Source organism: Trichomonas vaginalis, chromosome II, assembly GCF_026262505.1.
Source record: "Trichomonas vaginalis G3 chromosome II, whole genome shotgun sequence".
Taxonomy (NCBI): domain Eukaryota; phylum Parabasalia; order Trichomonadida; family Trichomonadidae; genus Trichomonas; species Trichomonas vaginalis.
Window position 1 is genome coordinate 21,241,173 of NC_067204.1, and position 20,278 is coordinate 21,261,450.

At 32.2% G+C, this 20,278-nt stretch overlaps 7 protein-coding genes across 7 annotated transcripts, besides 1 other annotated feature; all 7 read left to right on the forward strand.

The window, feature by feature from the left end:
• Positions 1–1,144: part of a mobile genetic element that runs on past the window's edge.
• A 63-nt stretch (positions 1,145–1,207) lies between these two features.
• Positions 1,208–2,422, forward strand: TVAGG3_0583620 (protein ubiquitination; the record flags this gene model as incomplete). Its single annotated transcript, XM_001313071.1, has 1 exon — positions 1,208–2,422. One exon carries the CDS (start codon positions 1,208–1,210, stop codon positions 2,420–2,422), a length of 1,215 nt encoding a protein of 404 aa, XP_001313072.1.
• Positions 2,423–2,887: 465 nt separating this feature from the next.
• Positions 2,888–4,268, forward strand: TVAGG3_0583630 (uncharacterized protein; the record flags this gene model as incomplete). Its single annotated transcript, XM_001313072.2, has 1 exon — positions 2,888–4,210. One exon carries the CDS (start codon positions 2,888–2,890, stop codon positions 4,208–4,210), a length of 1,323 nt encoding a protein of 440 aa, XP_001313073.1.
• Positions 4,269–4,931: 663 nt separating this feature from the next.
• TVAGG3_0583640 (condensin family) lies at positions 4,932–8,389 on the forward strand (the record flags this gene model as incomplete). Its single annotated transcript, XM_001313073.1, has 1 exon — positions 4,932–8,327. The coding sequence occupies one exon, from the start codon at positions 4,932–4,934 to the stop codon at positions 8,325–8,327; it is 3,396 nt and encodes a 1,131-aa protein (XP_001313074.1).
• A 443-nt stretch (positions 8,390–8,832) lies between these two features.
• Positions 8,833–11,285, forward strand: TVAGG3_0583650 (WD repeat-containing protein 75 family; the record flags this gene model as incomplete). Its single annotated transcript, XM_001313074.1, has 1 exon — positions 8,839–11,223. One exon carries the CDS (start codon positions 8,839–8,841, stop codon positions 11,221–11,223), a length of 2,385 nt encoding a protein of 794 aa, XP_001313075.1.
• A 352-nt stretch (positions 11,286–11,637) lies between these two features.
• Positions 11,638–12,897, forward strand: TVAGG3_0583660 (cell division; the record flags this gene model as incomplete). Its single annotated transcript, XM_001313075.1, has 1 exon — positions 11,638–12,897. The coding sequence occupies one exon, from the start codon at positions 11,638–11,640 to the stop codon at positions 12,895–12,897; it is 1,260 nt and encodes a 419-aa protein (XP_001313076.1).
• Positions 12,898–13,134: 237 nt separating this feature from the next.
• On the forward strand, positions 13,135–14,328 carry TVAGG3_0583670 (uncharacterized protein; the record flags this gene model as incomplete). The annotated part of the gene is made up of 1 exon (XM_001313076.1): positions 13,135–14,328. One exon carries the CDS (start codon positions 13,135–13,137, stop codon positions 14,326–14,328), a length of 1,194 nt encoding a protein of 397 aa, XP_001313077.1.
• Positions 14,329–14,550: 222 nt separating this feature from the next.
• TVAGG3_0583680 (proteasome regulatory particle assembly) lies at positions 14,551–15,903 on the forward strand (the record flags this gene model as incomplete). Its single annotated transcript, XM_001313077.1, has 1 exon — positions 14,551–15,903. The coding sequence occupies one exon, from the start codon at positions 14,551–14,553 to the stop codon at positions 15,901–15,903; it is 1,353 nt and encodes a 450-aa protein (XP_001313078.1).
• Positions 15,904–20,278: the final 4,375 nt, after the last annotated feature.

Here is a 20,278-nt window from a genome sequence, read left to right on the forward strand (position 1 = left end):
GGAATATAAGCAAAGATTTGAATCAAAATCTTAGACCTAAGCCGCTCGATTCGCTCGCGGCTTCCGCGAATTACAGATCAGCAAAGATTTGAATCAAAATCTTCGAACTAAGCCGATCGCTTCGCTCGCGGCTTTCTTTATTATTTTAAATTTGCATATTTCCATCAAAAGTTCATAAGGTAAAAAATTTCGTTTATATTATTGCAAAATAAAATCTTCATTATTAAGATAAGTACCTTAATATGTACGTAAATTTTAATGAAATTTATACAACATTATAAAAATTTATGAATAAAAACTTGATATAAAATAACATTTTTATTTTTACTAAGAAAAAAAAGGTTTTTGATAATAAATTTATTTTATTTCGAAAAAGTAGCAATAATCGTAAAAGGGTATTGATAGGCTTGCTAAAGTAACTAATTTTAGCTGTCAAATACTTTTGTATTTTGAAGTAAATTAGTATAAATTTGTTTTTACTTTTATTTCGAAAAAGTAACAATAATCGTAAAAGGGTATTGATAGGCTTGCTAAAGTAACTAATTTTAGCTGTCAAATACTTTTGTATTTTGAAGTAAATTAGTATAAATTTGTTTTTACTTTTATTTCGAAAAAGTAGCAATAATCGTAAAAGGGTATTGATAGGCTTGCTAAAGTAACTAATTTTAGCTGTCAAATACTTTTGTATTTTGAAGTAAATTAGTATAAATTTGTTTTTACTTTTATTTCGAAAAAGTAACAATAATCGTAAAAGGGTATTGATAGGCTTGCTAAAGTAACTAATTTTAGCTGTCAAATACTTTTGTATTTTGAAGTAAATTAGTATAAATTTGTTTTTACTTTTATTTCGAAAAAGTAGCAATAATCGTAAAAGGGTATTGATAGGCTTGCTAAAGTAACTAATTTTAGCTGTCAAATACTTTTGTATTTTGAAGTAAATTAGTATAAATTTGATATTATTTTAACTCCCTTTGAAAACCTCAATTTTCCATACAGAGGGAACGGAAATAGCATCCAATATTCCCTGAGAATGGTTGCGCATTCTCAGTTCCCTCTATATTTCGAACGAAGCTCTCATCGGTCTTTTTTTTTAATACTAAACGTTTTTTTTTCCTGTCACTTTTAGCTAAAATTTGGGTTTGCCATAGATAATTCTGTTTATTTTCTAGAACGACGATAGGCTATATTTGGCCGTTAATTCAAAAAAATGAAGATTAACTATGAAGAGCTAATGGAAGTAAGCAAAGATTATAATGATATACTCACTAAATTGTACAAACTAAAACCTTGCACTGATGACGAAATTTATGAAATTTGCAAAGACATAAAAAATAAATTGATCGAAACTAATATGTTTACACCATCTAACATTCTTAAAATATTATCAACCGCATCCTTATACAATAATCGCTCTATGAAATCATACTGGGCAATATTTAAAAAGATATATGAAGATTATCGTCCAGATCAAATTATTTCAAGTTCATCTCTTTTTAATTACCTTATTTATAAAGAATATGGACTGAATATCGATCAGAATTGCAAAAATCCTAAAGAAAAATTTGAATTATACAATTCATCATTAGATTTTCTCGAAAAAAACACAATTTACAAAGCAATTATGAATGATGACAAAGAATTATTTATATCATTGACAGAGCGCGAAGGATTTGATAGCAATCAAATGCTACAAAATGATTTATATCCATATTCAAAAGCAGGATATTCATATCTCGAATTATGTTCTTATTACGGCTCCGTAAATTGTTTTAAATTTTTAAGAACAAAATATAACTCAGAAATAACACAAACATGCCATCAATTTTCATTTCTTGGTGGTAATCCAGACATAATGAGCGAATGCTTGAAATGTATAAAACCAGATGTAGAAAGTATGATGTATGCAATTATTTCTCATAACATTGATTTTGTTACTTTTTTGAAGAATGAATATAATATAGAAATCGAATTATTATACTGCTACCATTACAATAATTATCAAGCGTTTTTTGTGTATCTAGATCAAACAAATGAAGTAGATAATATTATTTTCCTTTCGCCAAGATTTTTTGTTCCTTCACTTTGGGAATATTTCATTTCTCATGGTGTAGATATAAATGAAAAAGACAGTGAATGCAGAACTACTCTTCACAGAATGGTAACTCATAATAGAAAACAAATAGCAGAGTTTCTTATTTTGCATGGTGCAGATATCAATGCAAAAGATAATAAAGGAAGAACAGCTTTGCATTTATCAGCTTTGAGTAATAGAAAACAAATTGCAGAATTACTTGTTTCTCATGGTGCAGATATTAGCATAAAAGATAATGAAGGAAAAACAGCACTTCAATATTCATTAGAGAAAAATAATAAGGAAATTGCAGATCTCCTTAAATCTCATGGTTCAAATTTCAAATCTTAAAGAAATAATCATTTGTTTTAAGGCAAAAACACAAGAATTTCTAGACAAATGATGAAGAGTCAACATATTCATTTATTGTTATATATTCTCCATCTAATTTCATGGTCAAGATATTTTTTTTGTTCGATGATCATTGTTAGTTCGATTTTAAAATGAATAAAATATGCAATTCTATCCTTAAAATCAAATCTTATTATTTCAATGAAAGCAATAAAATTTTTGCAATTTTTGCTGATTGAACATTGAAGAATGCTTTTTACTATTAGAAGTAAAGTTGACTTATTATTTCTAGGAGATACAAAAAGATTTATTGAAGAAATGTTCATTTTTATTGATGAAATTTCCTAAATCCGAAATAAAACTAAAACATCATCTTTCATTTTTTACATAGACTTATAGACCAATAACATATTTCAATTATTAAGTCTCTTTTGCAGATAAAAATCTCTTAGTGGCGAAAAAAAAATGTTGAGTGAAGAAGAGTTTACTGTATTTCAAAACCAACTTGTTGAGCTTGGCCAGGAAAACTTCAAACTTAAGGAACAATTAGATAATCTGCAGGCAGCTAATGCAGAATTACCAAAATTAAAACAACAAATTGAGCAATGTGAAAAACAAAGAGACGAAATGAGGATGAGGCACACACAATCAGTAGATGTCCTTAAAGAAGAACTTGGCAAACTTCAGCAACAAGCTGCAGAAGTGGCTGCAACTAACTCAAAACGTGTTTCTGATCGAATTACCGAGGTTAACCAGCAAATTACTGAAGTTCAAAAGCAAACTAAAGATAAGGAAGGCCAACTAGAGCAGCTCAAGCAGCAATTAAAGACACACGAACTCAGAATTCAGCAAAAATCATCAAAACTTGAAACTCTTAAAGCTAGAGCTCAGAAATACATTCCAGTTATGAAATTCCTCGAGAACTCAAGAGCGATGCCAATGTACATTGAAGATTTAAACAGCAAAATTTATTCCATGAGAAAAGCCAAAGAAGCCGATGAAAAAGCTCTTGCCGAGTTAGATCAAAAGGTTACAGATCTCCATCGTGAAAATGACGACCTTGGTAAGAAGATAAAGGACAGAGCCCAAGATATCGCAGATTCAGAAAAGAAACTCAAACTTACACAAGAAAAAATATCAGCAGCTAACAGCGAAATCGAATCTACAAAGAAAGCTATTGCCGAAGCTGAAATGAAGCTTACAGCTGCTAAAGAAGCTCAAATCAAGATAATTGGTCAAAGAAACGAAGAACTTCAGAAGATAAAAGCTGAAAGGGAACAGTTAGAAGCCCAAATCAAAGAACAAGAGGCCGAAAAAGTAAATCTTCAATCGAAAATTTCCGAATTACACGCTAAAACCGAAGAAGAGCTCTCTAAACATAATGAGAAGATCACAAAACTACGTAAGAAACTCAACAACATCAAGGAAACCGGTACAGATGACGAAATTCCTCGAGTTGACAAAGAACTTCAAGAGCAAATCAACCGAATTATCGATGAAAAGGCATCACTCAAGGATAAGTCCCAGATGCTCCTTCAAGCAATCGAGCTTGTCAAAGAAGAAATTCGAGATAAAGATTTGGAAATACAAACGTTAACTCTTAAACAACCGCCTACCGCAAAAATTTTGGCCATGCCAGAATTCCAACAGAAACAACTTTTACTTGAAGAACTCGTTCTCCAGAACAGAGAATTGAAGAATACGTTCTCTAATATGACAGAAAGGATCGCACAGATGAAAGAAGAGGCTGCTAAGCTTCGAAAGGCAATCCAAGAAAAATCAAAGTAATTATTTTTATTTAATTTATAAAGCTATCTATTTATTTTTAATTTTCAATAAACTGTTATAATTATATCCTTAATATTTTCATTCTCATAGCTCAAATTTTTTGAAAAAAAGAAATTTCGATTTGAATTTGGTTGAAATGAGAGAAATTTACATTATCAAACAATTCTACTAGTCCAAAAATCCAAATTCACATTATTGATCAACTCTACTAGTCCAAAAATCCAAATATTTGGGTGAATGTCTTGATCTTTGCCTTTATGTGAAAAACGTAGACGACAAATATTATTAGGTATGAAGTAGCATATTTACAATATCAAAACAGAAATCATTTAAATATCTATCAAAAATCTTATAGATATTCTTGTTAGCAGATATTTAAAGTCGGTATTACTAAATAAAGAAAAAATTAATTCCCTCGTTAATATTATTTTTAGTAATATTGAGTTTGAATCGTTGGTAAAATAAACAGAATTTTAGATTCAACTTTAATATATAGTAAAAATAAGACCATTGAAACAGCTTCGGGAGTCGTGTATCGGTTGTAATAGCCCATTTAAGAAAAAAATCTTCAACAAAATAACATATTTTTTTTGCGGAAATATCTTTCATCATAATTCATGATGGAGTACATATTAAATTTTCCATCTCTGTCATCTTCAATTACTATAATCTTATGAATTTGTTCAACAATTCAATTGAAATTTTAGAGGCCGTTTATTAAATGTCGACGAAGGATGCCGAAGAGATTCTCGACATTCTCAGCGAGTTTGGAATTAATACTTTAAGCGAGGATGTTTTCCATGCAATGAAAAGAGGTGATCTTATAGAATTCACACAATTTATTTCCGAATTACCAAAAATCACTAAAAATAACGTTTCGAGAATCAAGCAACTTACAAAAATTTTAAGAAATTGGTCAGGTAAACAAAATCAATCTGATCTGTGGGCTTCACTCCGAGAAATAGATGTTCGTCCTGATTGGATTGAGTTAATATCATTTTATTTATTACAAAGTGGTGAAGATTTTCTTGCAGATGGTGTTCAAATGTATATGATTTTACTTTCAATGGAACCTGCTCTATCAATTTGGAATCCAATCCTCTTCAGACCTTTCCTTGGTATATTAGCACAAGCATCTCAAATAATTGAAGAGGGAGGTGCATTAACAAGTGAAATCGAGAAGAAGTTACAGCTAACCATCCAAGTATTCCCAATGGTTTTACAATGTTTCTCAGCATCTTTCGTTAATATGATAGGAGATGATGTATACATGGCTTTATCAGAAGCAACAATTAAACTTGCCTCTGGATATAGACCAGAATATGAGAAATTCAATAGCCAACTCCAAAATACCGCTTTTAATTTACTTGGATTGATGCTTGAAACTAAAACAGACGTAATTCTTCAATACATTGTCCCGTGGTCCCTTTTACAATTTGCTACAAGTTCTTCAACTACAACAGCACGCTTAGAAAGACTTCATGATAGAATCATTCAATTATTAATCAAATCTTTCAAGAAGGATGATCCATACTACATTCTTTTCATTAAGCATCTGATACTTAGAGTTCCAGACCGTGCAAATTTGAAGGTACGTGCAACAATGTTAGTTTTTGAACTTATCAAGAATTCTGATTGTGCGAAAGAACTTATTGACTTCGTCATGAAGGTTGCACAGTCAAATAAGGTATCTTCTAGAGTCTTTTCATCACAGTTACTTGCAATGTGCGTTGTTCAATTAACTCAATTGTTCCCAGATAGCGATTTGAGAGGCAACGTTCTAGAAGAAATGCTTAATATCCTTAAAAAGCATGTTATTGATAGAGCTCCAAGTGTTAGAGCTACCGCATTGTCCGGATTATCAACAATTATTTCTAATTTGAAGGATCATGAAGACAAAGGATTGATATTAGAGAATATTGATACTAATAAATTCATGATAAAGATCCTTAAGGCACGATCTGTTGATGAAAAGCTAGTTGTCAGAAGAGCCTCTTTAGAAACAATCAGAGAAATCATTTATTCACGAGACACAGCTCCAGATGACTCTTTGATTGATCTCATTGATGAAAGAGTTCGTGATTGGAGTGTTTCTATCCGTGTTTCAGCTGTCAAGACTCTTGGCGATTTACTTGATTCTTTTCCAAACATCGAAAGACTTCATCGTTTATGGCTTGATGCAATTCTTCCATTGATTGAAGATCCTGAACAATCTGTTCAAAAGGAAGCAATTGATGCTATCAGAAATCATTTGATAAAACCAGTTTGCGCAGGATCTCCAGAATTATTCACAAAGATCATGCATAAACAAGACTACGAATTCTTAGGAAGAGTTTTCTTATACATGCGCCTTCATTCTATAGATTTAAGTCCTTTATGCAAAGCACTCACAAAATTCGTTGTCAACAGAGAGTATGATACAAATAGGCCATACTGGCGCATGCTTGAGTCATTAACACTAATTGTTAAATCATCATTTAACAAAGATTTCTTTAAGAACCTTTGGTACAGAAGAGATACACTTCCACCAGAATATTATGGAACTCTTGCACACTTGGAAATTTCATCTGATGAAATCCATACAGATCTGATTACAATCATCAACCAACTTGTCGAAGAAGGTGGAAGATATTTACTTTCTCACGAAGTCCTAAAGCTCTTTAAGGCTCAAGGTGCTGGTGATGATACAGAATTAATGAATTTCATTTCAATTTGTATGAACAAGATTAATGGAGTTGCTGAAGATGAACATGGCGATTTCACAAATATCAAAGCATTTTCGCAAACTGTTTATATTGTTGGCGAACTCATTTCTTGTCTTAACGATCCAAAGCGTACAAATGATATAGATTTTACTGGTTTGCAATTGTTGATGAGTGAAAAGCTTCCTAATGGAAATCCAATACCAACACTAATAAGAACAATCACAGTTACAGCTCTTGGTAAACTTTGCCTTGCAAGAAAAGATATCTCAAATGCTTTTGCATCAGCATTTGTTCATCAAATCATGACAGATACAGCAAGTGAAGTCAAAGCAAACTGTTTAATTGTTTTATGCGATATGTGCGTTGCTTATTCTGCAATTGTTGAACCGCATGTTCAATCAGTAACAAATGCTATTTCTGATAGATCACCAGCTGTGAGAAAGCAAGCATTGAATGTTTTAACACGACTTATTGTAGAAGATTTCCTCAAAATGAGTCCACTTTTGTTCTTTAGATTCTTATACAGCATCACAGATGATAATCAAGATGTTGCTCATTTTGCGAGAATCTGCCTTTTCCATGTTATTGTTCCTAAATTCCCTAACTTACTGAAGCAATACTTCATTGATACATTGATGTACTTCACTGATTGTGAGATTGCTTCTCTGATCGAAAATCCAGAGATCAAGAAGAGATTTAGATTCAGAGGTGATGAAAGGCGTTTGAAAGTTTATAAGTTGTTAGTAACTCCTATGAACGAAGTCGTTCTTTTTGAGTTAGTTAAAGACATCTTCGGAAGGGTTATTGATAGATTCATTAAATGTGAGTTTAATCTCAAAGAACACAGCTTACTCTTGTCAGATAGCTTCAATGCTTTGTTGTTGATGGAAGACAAATTGCATTCATCTACAAAGACAGAAGCAAATACAGATGAAGGATCAGATATGGAGAAAGTCATTGAAGGTGCAAAGAATGCAATTAACTTAATGCACAACACAATGATTAGTACAACGATGCAATCATTGAAGAAGATACATCAATTAGTTAGAGAAAATAACTCTCCTCTACAGAAAATTGTTAAGAAGTTCTACAGAGTTCTTTGTGATAACGATAAAGAATTGTTGCAAGATTTAGAGAGATCTGAACCTATCCTTGCCGCAGAAATACGCGAAGAGATGAGAATAGAAGAGTCAGAGAAGGTTGAAGATGAAGAAGATATAGAAAAGAAAGAGCCAGAGAAGCTTTCTTTGTTCAATTCTCCTCTTCTCAAGAAGATTCACAATACTCCCATTTCTCTTCTTTGCTCTCCTGCAAAATCCAGTACAGAAGCTCTCCTTGTTACACCAAGGAAACAAAGACTTGTTAGAGAGTTCTCAACTCCTCAACACGGCGATGATGACTTTTCGGATTAATTTTTATAATTTTTTTTATTGCATTGTATAAATTTATTATTTTGAAAGCTTCACATCTTTTTACTCAGAATTATTGCCATTACAAGAAATCGGATTTCGTCAATATTTCGAATTCTTATCCATTCTTCTCGTCAAATAGTGTTGACATTACAGATATCGTAATCAAAGACATAAGCATTGAGTGCACAAATAAATGCATTTCGTGTCCTTAATAAAATTAAAGGGGGAAAAATCGTATCAACAATTGTTATAATGGATGCCGTAATTCACAATTTTCTTAACAAAACAGCAAACCATCATGATATGTTAGTCATTGGCCACATCGTTGGGTCAAATTTTGCTTCATTTGATTATCATATGAGGATTATTAAGGTTTTAAGGAAAAACAAATTAATATTTATGATTATTGCCTGAAAGTACATCTAATTAACTGATAGACACAATAATTTTCAGAATCAAAATCTTTGTCTCAAACCGTTCATGACGATTATTTGTGGTCAAAAGTCTGGAAATGTCTTACGTTGTGCGCAAAGTCGGAGGAGGCGTATTTAATCCGAAGGCTATGTGCATTTCAAATGATAGCGCGTATCTTTTTGTCGCTTGTGGATGCCAGATTAACATATACGCACTCCCAGATTTAGCAGAAATTGACACAATCACTACTCATAAATCTCATATTACATCATTGGTATGCGATTCAGACTACCTCATATCATCTGACGATAGTGGTATGATATTTTGGCACAAATTCACAGGAATGACTGTAATCGAAAAGAAACCAACAGTAGAATTCGATGCTGGATATCCAATCGAGCGCCTCATACTCCGCAATGGAAAACTCTTCTATATTTTCTTCCATCGCCGTTTGTTTTGGTGCGTAGAATACAATAATGAAGAATCTATTTTTATGATTGATAACGAAATGCAGAAATCGTTTATTAAGAAACTACATGAAGGCAGTTATCTCCAGGGTAAAAATCCAATCAGATTTACGACTTTGGATGGTTTTGATATAAATGAACAAGCAAATTCAATTCTTCTTGTCGATAAATGCAAAATACACGTATACAACTTCGAAACTGGCGAAAGGGAAATGTATCCAAACCCAGTCGCCGTTCATTACGCAAGATTTAGAGGAAATAAGGAAGTTATCGCTTTTCTTGCAAATGGTATGATATTCGTATACGGAAACCGCAAAATACCGATTCGCGATCACTGGCATTACGCTTGTCCAAACGCTTTCGTTTACAATGATACAACAATCATATCTGGTGGCTTTGAAGGCGTTTTGACCTTCTACAACCAAAATACACATAGACACGATCACTTACCGCGCTTAGGCATCACTATAGAAGGCCTCGCATTGTCATCAAATGGAAGATTTATCACTGTTATCTTTGATAAGAACATGCTTGCAGTAGTTGATGCTTCTGCTGCAAACCATGCTGTTATCTCCGATATTTCGAATGTAATTGGCAACGTTTCGTTCTCAAATGGAAAATTAATTTCAATTCGCAAGCCAAACTTAGTACAAATCTTCGATTGCAATACAGGAAAATACATAACACAACAACAGGTTTCGTCCTACAATAGTAATGTCCCGTTAACAGCCGTAGAACTTTCAAAAGAATATATGATCACAGTTGAAACATCCGGAGGCAAAGCAGACCCCAAACTTACCATTGGCGGACAAGTCTCCATGAACCACAAGCGTCCAAGAGCCAATAAACCAGCCCACGACTTTGCATACGAGAAATTACTTCTTCGCGAGCGTTATTCGGCCATGAGACAGATCAAGAAGATCAAGTACGGTAAGGCAGAGGACATAACTCTGCTAAACGAAGAAAACAAAAACATAGAACGCGAAGGAAACCCATTAATCAAAGATCCAGACGCCGCAGATACAGTAGACTACAGCGAGATCAAGATCTGGCGCATTGCTGATGACAAATTCGAGTTCGAACAGAGTTTTCGCGCAATTGGAAAAACTGCAAATCCAATTTCAATGCATCCAACGCTCCGTTTGTTCACTGTTGTCGTTTCCCATGAACTACAAGTCTGGAAGAGAAGCAGCGACACAGATATGTGGGAAATGTTCAGATCATCTCATCTTCCGATTATCCCTTCATCATTAGTATGGTCCAGCGATGGCACAATATTAGTTGCTCAGTATGCCAAGCGCGTAGACTTGATGAACGCGGAAACTCTTGAGATTATTGCGGAACATTCTGTAGATGCTCTTGTAAACACCGTAAAATTCATTAGCGATTGCGAAATCGCCATCCAGTCAACACTTGGCGTGGCCATCTACGATCTCAGGACACTTTCCGAGTCGAAGATGATTTTCGCCCAAGCCGCCTGTGCAGATGCCAGCGACGGAGCCTTTGTATTCGTTCTGAACAAGCAGCAGCCTGTTGTTGTTCTCTACGACAATGGCCAGATGTTCTCCTGGCAAGTTCCTGCCTTGGCTCCCATCAACAAAGTGGCCATTACAAGGGTCGGATCGCTCTGCAGAATAACCTGCGTAGATGACGACTACTTCATATGGGGAATCGACGAGTTTGGCCTCGAACAGAAAGAAAAATCAAGGCCATTGATTATAACTCCACCAAAACCTCGTAATGAAGCCAAGAAGGCCGTAAAATTGGCAATCGTTGTTGATAAGAAGAAGGAGTTAGAGGAGCTTTATTCAGCTCCTTCCCATCAAATTATGAGAATTGAAATGTTATGCGACGCTTTCTCAAGGATATTGTTAGAACCAAGGAAGAAACATGAAGCAGCTTCAATACCTGTTAAGATTGAACAAGAAATTGACGCTGATTCACTCAAAGCAACCGAATACTCGATTTCTGATATCTCTGAAATGAGAGAAGAAATGCGGAAGGCTTTTAACTAACTTTTATTTATATTTTTTATATATTTTATTTTTTTTGATAAAGATTTATTTTAGATAGAGAATAATAAAATTAAATATGTTACTTTTTCCTAAATATGAAATTCATCAATTGTGTATCAATTACTCAAATTCCTCACAATAATTTATATTGGTATTTTTATTCAAAACAATGTTAATCGCTAACAATACTATATTTTCCTATTTCATATCAGATGATGTAAATATTTACTGTCACAAGTCAAAAGGTCACAAATTGAGATTTCTTCAAAAATTTACCAAAGACGTTTGTCGCATAAATAATGATATAGTAATCTATAGATTATATATTTTCTTAATTGTTTGGTTTTGTCTCCTTTGAGATCTCATTTTGTGGTAAAAATCGATGGAAAAGAGAAAATCGTAAACGTTCATTAGATGAATTTCTCAATTTTCGGAAGCCAATCGCGCGCACTAATGCAGAAAGAAGTATCTAGATTGGGTCCTCCGGATGAGAATGTCGATAATGAGAGTTGGAATCAATCAGACGATGATTCTGACAATGATATACCTTGTGCACAACGACCAATAGCAACTCCTACTTCGGGATCACGCAAAATTGGAACGGTTTCTTGCTTTGATTCTTCTCAAAGTGAAGGCGCATACCACTTCTTCGAGTCAAAAGCAGATAAGATTCCTTTTAACTTCAAAGATTCTCAACAATCAATCGTCGAAAAAGAAAACTACTTTAACTTTTCACAACATGGCGCATCGCAACACTCTCAAAGATCACAGTCTTGTTCGCAAATGTCTCCAACTTTTTCAAGGAGCGACATACCAGATAGTGACGAGTATTACGGATCTCAGATCGGCACATCACCCAATGATTGGGAAGGGTTTCCTGAAGATCACTATCGCTGTGTTCCTAAATACTTGAAGAACATAATCAGACAGTGGAGAAAGGAAGAGATGCAATTTGATACCAAAACACTCTTTGACAACCAAAAAGAAATTACCGAGCGTACAAGAGCCATCGTTATTGATTGGCTATTACACCAATGTTCATATTTAAAGGTACCATCGCGTGCTTTGTTCTTGGCATGCAGAATTTTCGATAAAATGATATCAGTTGAACCGTTTGATACCGATTCTGCTTTCTTGACTGCAATGGTTTGTTTATCTTTGTCAGCCAAGGTAGAAAACACATTATATCCAGGAGCAAACAAATACGTACGAATTCTTAACGATGAAAATATAGAATGCACAGAAAACGACTTTACAGAACGTGAAATTAAAATTCTTTCATTTTTGAATTTTAATATGACGTATACAACTCAAATACAGTTCCTCAAACTGTTCATGAACGTTGTCCAAGCCGATTTCAGAACATCCCAATGCGTTATGTTCGTAGCTTCTTGTTCTTTATTGAGTTCTGAACTTGCAATGGAAAGATCCGAACTTGTGGCACTTTCGGTTCTGGCCATTGCTTTAAATGCATGCGAAGTATCAATGGATGTCCTAAATGAAGAATTTAATTTGTTTGGCTTCAAAAAGATAGAGAGTATAATAGAGAAGATTTTGGCAACAATTCGCGGAGTTTTGGATGACCGTGAATCATTGATTCAGGCTCATTTCAACTCAATGAGCTACCAACCAACGAATATCCAATATACAATGCCAAAATTCAAATCAGAGTAATGTTTTATAAAAGATTGTTTTTATTTGTTAACAATTAACCATTTGTTTTTGTCTGATCTCCGAGCGATCAATCCAAATTTGTTAAAATTTTCAAATATAAAATTTTATTAGGTACTTTAACGAAGTAATGCGATATACATGTATAGTAGTTTCCAATAACATCATTTGAATAGCATATCATGAAAATCAATTTTTAAACGTACAGTTTTTAGCAAAATTTAGAATTCATCACAAGGAATGTCAAAAGAGAAGGTATCTGTTCAATCATTAGTTGAAGAAAAGATGAGGTTAAGGAAGAAACTTGCTGAAGCACAACGTTTGAGCTCTCAAAATAACTCACAACAATACTATTCATCGGAAAGTTCGGATTTTTTTGCACAAGAAGAGCAAAAGCAAAATAAAACTCCGATTAAAAAACCAAAATCAAGAATTCGCCTGAGCAAAGAGCCTCAAATTTCTCCAATCTCAAATAATTCAAATACGTCGAAAAGCAGCTCAAAACAATCACAAAAAGGTCGAAGTAAGCAACATACTAAACCAGATCCTGCAAGAATTGAGATGTATAATCAACTTATCAAAGAAAATCATAATTTACGCGAGAAACTTGTAATGGATCAACTCATTTATCGTTCTCCAGAGGATATTTCACCAGAAGAAATCGATCAACTTATAGAAAACTTAGTTAATGACAATGATACATTAAAACTTGAAGTTCAAAGACAAGAAGCAGCTCAAGATAAAACAAGATATGCTACACATGATATGTTCTTTGGTCTTGAGGGTAATCGCGCAGGCTGCCAATTTTGGGTTCCTTTATCTGAATCTCAAATTGCTGAAGAACAAGCAAGAGATACAACACCGCTTCCAATGCCAGCAAGAAAAACAAAGCCAAGGGAGCCGTGTTCAAAATGTGAAAAAGCAATTTTAATGTTATCAAGAATTCCTCCATATCCACTGAACTCAACGGATATGACAGAAGATGAGACAAAACTTGTAGCAAACTTCATTTATACTGGTCTTGGTCGTGAAGTTAGCGTCACCAAAGTAGAGCGTTCTCTCTTTTATTGGAGATTAATTGAAATGGAAAGATCGATGCATTCCATTCGAGTTGTTACTTATCAGAGCAATGAGATAATTAAGATATCTCGTAGTGGGTTTGATTCTGCAGTTATCACTTCAGAACATTTTAAGTATATAAACGATGACTTGAAAGCCAATGGAAAAGCATCGTTCCTTCTTTGTGCAGCTGATGCAGGACAGTCTACAACAAATGCTTGTGGGCATACAGCTGTTCCATCATCAGGAGATATACAAGAAGCTTCAGAGTCATATGATTCACTCTACTTCAAATACCATGGTGCCCAGGCATTATTCATCTTAAAACCGGAAAGAATAATACCATTATTTTATGTTGAAATCCAAGATCAATAAAATTGTATTTCATTTTTAAACAGTTTATTTAGTATTTATGTTTTCACAATGAATTCATTTGCAATTTACAGCAACTAAAAAACAAAATAACATGTTTTTTTTTTGGAATAACATTTATCCGAAATCCATGTTTTTCCCAAGTATAAGAGAGAATTTTTTCTTAATGAATATTAAAGATATTTTATATTCTAAAATGCAAATATATAACTTTCAAAATTTTGAATGTCTGATCAAGACATTCATCCAATTAAATATAGTGAATTGCGAAGTATCTACAAATACTACATAGATTCATTTGATGCTTTATATCAGTTAAAAACCGAAAACGAAGAAGATTTAAACAAGATTTACAAAATACTCAAGACAGAGTTGATTGATTCAAAGAAATATCTTCCCAAAAATCTTATAGAAGATATTTTGGTTTTAATTTCTTATAATAACCGCTATACTATGTCATACTTGAAACTTGTGAAAAAAATATCTGATGAATATCATGTAACAGAAGTCAATGGCTTTAGAGATGTTTTTAACTACATCTTTTATAAAGAATATGGGATTATATTAAACAAATCCTCTAATTTCGAACATATTTTATTCGAAAACATAGATATTTTATCAGAAGATACAATTTACAGAGCAATTATGAATAATGATCTAGAAAGATTTATCTCATTCACTGAAAGAGATGGATTTCATGAAAATCAAAAACTTGAAAGCGATTTATTTCCAAATCCATCATATTGTTACGTTAGTGGATATTCATTACTTGAATTATGTTGTTACTATGGAGCAGTTGATTGTTTCAAGTTCTTAATAACCAAGTTTAAATCAAAAATAACTCAAACATGTCTAGAATTTTCATTTTTAGGCGGAAATCAAGAGATCATGAGTGAATGCTTGAAACATCAGGAACCAAATGAAAAATGCATGAAATATGCAATTATTTCACACAACATTGATTTTGTTACATTCTTGATGAATGAATATAATTTAAAAATTAATTTAGATTCATGTCATTATTATAATAATCTTGATGCATTTTTAGTTTATTTCGCTCAAACTAATGATATTAACGAATGTTTTGTTTCTTCAACATTGTTTGATATTCCATCCCTTTGCGAATATTTCCTTTTACATGGTGTAGATATTAATGCAAAAAATAACGATGGACAAACAGCTCTTCACAAAGCAGCACAAAATAATTTGAAAGAAATAGCCGAATTTCTTATTTCACATGGTGCAAACATCAATGAAAAAGGTCAAGATGGAGAAAACGCACTTCATTTTGCAGCATATTATAATAGTAAAGAAACTGCAGAATTTCTTATTTCACATGGTGCAAATATCAATGAAAAAAATAATTATGAACAAACCGCTCTTCATGAAGCAGCATTGAATAATAGTAAAGAAACAGCTGAATTTCTTATTTCACACGGTGCAAATATCAATGAAAAAGATAAAGTTGGAGAAACTGCTCTTCATAAAGCAGCATTAAGTAATAGCAAAGAAATTTGCAAACTTCTTATACCTGAGAATTACACTTTCCGACATTTTTGGGTCGCTTCGCGCCCCTGACAAAACGTCAGAAAAGTGTAATTCTTTTGCATTCAAAATTTGCAGGCCCTTTTTTGCACTTTTAAGGTTCTTTTAGAAAACGAAAAAAGTAACTAAAAATTGAATATGGCGACGCTTTTATTCACAGTAAAACAAAATAAAACAAAATTGAGGAAAATTAATAAAATAATAAAGATAATTGGGGATAGGCCCAAAGCTGTGTCGGAAATAGGTTAAACCTTCATTGGTAAATGGAATAGAAGGTGTGTGTAAGACTGTTAGCTAATTTCTGGGGAAATTAGAATTGCAATTTGAGCTGAAATTGAGTTGGAATGGTGAAAAACAAGGAGAGTTAGGGCGAGATGAAGATAAGTTAATAGCTCATTGATCTTTTTTAAAAGCTCCTTTGAAAAAATATCAATAAATGAAGCTCATTAAAATTGATTTTTCGCCAATTCAATTTTTCCCTTTTCTATAGAACCGTTAAAAGTGCAAAAAGGATCATTGCATATTTTGAAGGCAGATAAAGAATGTAACCTTTTTTACACTTTTTGAGCTTCGCTCAAAAAGTGTAAAAAAGGTAGTAAATTTTACATACTGATAAAATGAGTCAATATTTGCTTTTTCCACCTTCTAAAATAAGAACTTCAATAACTTATTTACAATTTTTTTTCCTGCTTAAGGGTGCACATTATATGTAAATCTAATCACATGATGCACTATTTGTAGAAAAATATAAACTTCAGAAAGATATGTTGTTGAATCTTGGTCTTTTTCTTGTTTGGTTTCAATCTTAGCATCTTTGCTGAATCTCTATTTTATATGGTTCATTTCCTTCAGGCTATTCTATATATATATATATATATATATATAAAAGGAATAATGAAGAAATAAATGTTAGATTAATCTTATCTTATATTTATATCTAACACCTTCAAGACTGTCTAACCAATCATCTAAAACAGTTAACTTGGCATTGATTGCTTCAGTAGTTTGAGTGAGAGAAACTGCTTTACCTTGTAGTAAACAAATTTTTTTGGGATATTTCACAACTTTTTTGCTAGAACTAATAACTCTTGTTCGATTTGATCAATATCTTGCTGCATATATTCAATTGTAGTTTCAGGCTGTACAGAAACGAAATTGAGTTCATATATTGGTAATTGTACTTGTAATCTGTTTCTAATTGGCTCATCAATTCTTTTAATAATAGAATCTGGATCAATTTGAATGGATTATCGAGCAGTTTGTGCATCATTTTGATATGTTTCTGCATTTTGTTGAATTTTTGGTTTGTTAGGACCTGAAATGGGCTGGATGAAAATTTTATTTGCTAAATCTTTACCTTTATCACCACTAGACATGTAATTTCTTGAGGATCTCTGATGGTTATATCCTGACATTGAATTATTAAAAATTTTGGATGGATTTGAAGTTGAAGAATTTTGATCTGTCAGCGAAAACCCTGCCTAGGGAAGAGTTAGCTCATCAACATTACTACCTGATCTATTTCTCTGTGATATTGGCATTAGCCCGAAATTTCTGAAAGAAGAATTCATTTGAATTAATTAAAATTATGACAAATTAGTATTTATTTTTAATGCTATAATGCAGATGAGAAATGGTTAAAGAAATTATCTCTGCTATTCTGAAAAAGAGTCAAGTGAGTTGAAAACAATTAAAGAAATAATCAGCATTGTAAATATCTAAATAGAACAGTCTTTCACTTACATATGTATCCACTTTCTCTTCACATTACTCATTTTTTCTCAAAGCATCAGTAGTATTTCTACACCCTGAGCTTTGTTTTGCATAAATGGTGAATATGGCATGATGACATCATTAAACACAATAAAATCCTTAATAACTCATCTACAAAAAACGATCGAAAGCATGAATTTTATCAAATTTAAATTTTAATATATCGTGATTCACCATTTCTTTAAAATCAGTTACCACATCCTTAAATTCAATGATAAATAGATCTCAAGAGCCAAAAGACGATTGATAAGTTTAATCTTTGCAATCCGAAATTCATGGAGTGATTATTTTGGGTTAACAAATAACATTCAAGTTTCTAATAAAACAAATCCCACAATTGATCTTACAGATACCAACTATTACGTATCAAATTGCAAATTTATAGAATTAAACAAAGAAAGAGCAATATCAATCACTAGTTCACAGCATGGCACATGCGTTTTAATAGAGAGTTCTTCATTTTTCAAATGTGGAAAAACAAAAGAAGACAATATTAATCAAGGTTGTGTTATATATTTTGGTGATCTCGGATCTATCGTTCATAATAAACTTTGTTTTGACTCAAATTTCGGCAGAAAACAAGGACTTACAACGTATTCAAAAGTATCAACAAATAATAAAAATTATTTTGTTTTTTGTTCAGCAACTAATAACGGAGATATTGAAAATTCTCTAATGCTTATATATCTTAATCAAGGAATACAATCAATCGAAAACTCTAATATCACTTCAAATAAATGCAAATATACACCATGTTATATTCTTGATATAGGATCTCTAGGATCTCGTGTTAACTTTTCTAATTTTATTGATAATATCGGGAAAAATAATTTCCTTCAACATAATATTTTTCAAACAGATTTTGAAATTAATAACTGCAATATTATCAATAATGGTATAGGTTTAAGTAATTTATTTTATATTAATTCAAATGTAGTGGCAATATCCTTTTCATGCATAATAAAAATAATGTTTCCACTATATTTCAGACTGAAGGAAATTTCAATTTGAATAATTGTTATTGCAATGACAATAAATACAGTAATTATGGAAATGCTAGAGAAAAAAGTAAGGTATTGTCATATTCTACAGCTAATATTGATGCCAAATTAGATTGCAAATATGGAATTATGAGAGATAATTTAAATGACATAATCCCACATACATGCAAAGCCTATAAAAGATCAATAGCGATATTCTTGAATAAAAAATGCTGATAAAAAATGGCGAATTTCATCTATATAAAAACATTTTAGGCTTTTTTGTGATTACATACTAGTACTTTAACAGTATCATCCTATGAAAATAACCAATTCAACAGTGTTTGATATTCCATCCCAATGAGAGTATTTCCTTTGCCTTAAAGCAAAAATCATTGAAAGATATAGATTGGGAAATGATGCTCTTCTGAATGCAGTTAATTATTATATTAGTAATGAAGTAGTCAAATCTCATATCTGAACTTTATTCAATGTTGTTTAACTTTGTTGCTGCCCCAAAATTTAGCAAACTTAATATCTACTTATATGTATGAGCAATATTTTTTGCACCTTGAGAACTATGAAGTTTGTATGTTTTTGGCTTTATGAAGAACAGTAACTTATATGTGCACCATATGATATAAGAAATTCAACTATTTCTTTTCATTTTTCACCATGCATAAATAAGAGGGTTAGATGTTTCACCATTGTCTCTCCATAAAGCATGCTGAAAGACAATTCTTCTATTTTCACTTTTTTTCATCAATGCTCATGAGAATATGATTTAGATGCGGTCAGAAAAAGTGTCAGTACCTTTATATTTATCGTCGTTTTTTAATGCATTATGTCTATAATATTATACAAACAGTAAAAAGATATTACTTTTGAAATTGTATTCAATGTAAAATAATCTCACTTGTCAAAATTGCTCGAATCAGCAATCAATTGAAATTTGTTGTAATTCAATTTAGTTACCCTTTTGGAATGGAAAAACAACTTCTTGAATTTTTATATTTGAAATAAATTCAATTATTTATTTGTGTTAGATTTTTTGGTTTTGATTGGTTTCCGCAAATCCAATCAAGAAAATTAGGGATCAAAATAATAGTATCCTAGAATTTCTGCAAATGATATTTGGCAACTCTTTTATCCAAGTTCTCCAAATCCTGGAGAGATTTCAGAGAAGAATGTTGAACCAACTACAACGAGTAACAAATGTTTCATATATAAAAGCATATTCGAAGATATTACAATTAAATCTGCCATTCATCTTGATGAAAATGATCTTCTGTTTCTTCATGCATTTACTTTATTTTCCAATTGCGGTGGCGGTAGCAATATTGACAGCGTTATTGACTTTTCAAATGGTAAATCAATCGTTCAATACCGCTCATGCGGTTACAAATCAAAAACTACTGGAGATGCTCAACACATGTACATATCTTTAAATCCTTTTTCAGACAATCCTAATTACATTATTGAATGTTCAATTTATGATTGTGGTGATTCAAATATTTATTATGGCAGTACAAATCAGTTTGATGGAGGAAAAATTGTTGTTAATTCCACAAACACAAGTTTCTGTTATGCAGAACATGCATCAGGAGTAAATCTAATAGATGCAGGACGTGGTAGTAACGCTTTGTTTTCCTCAT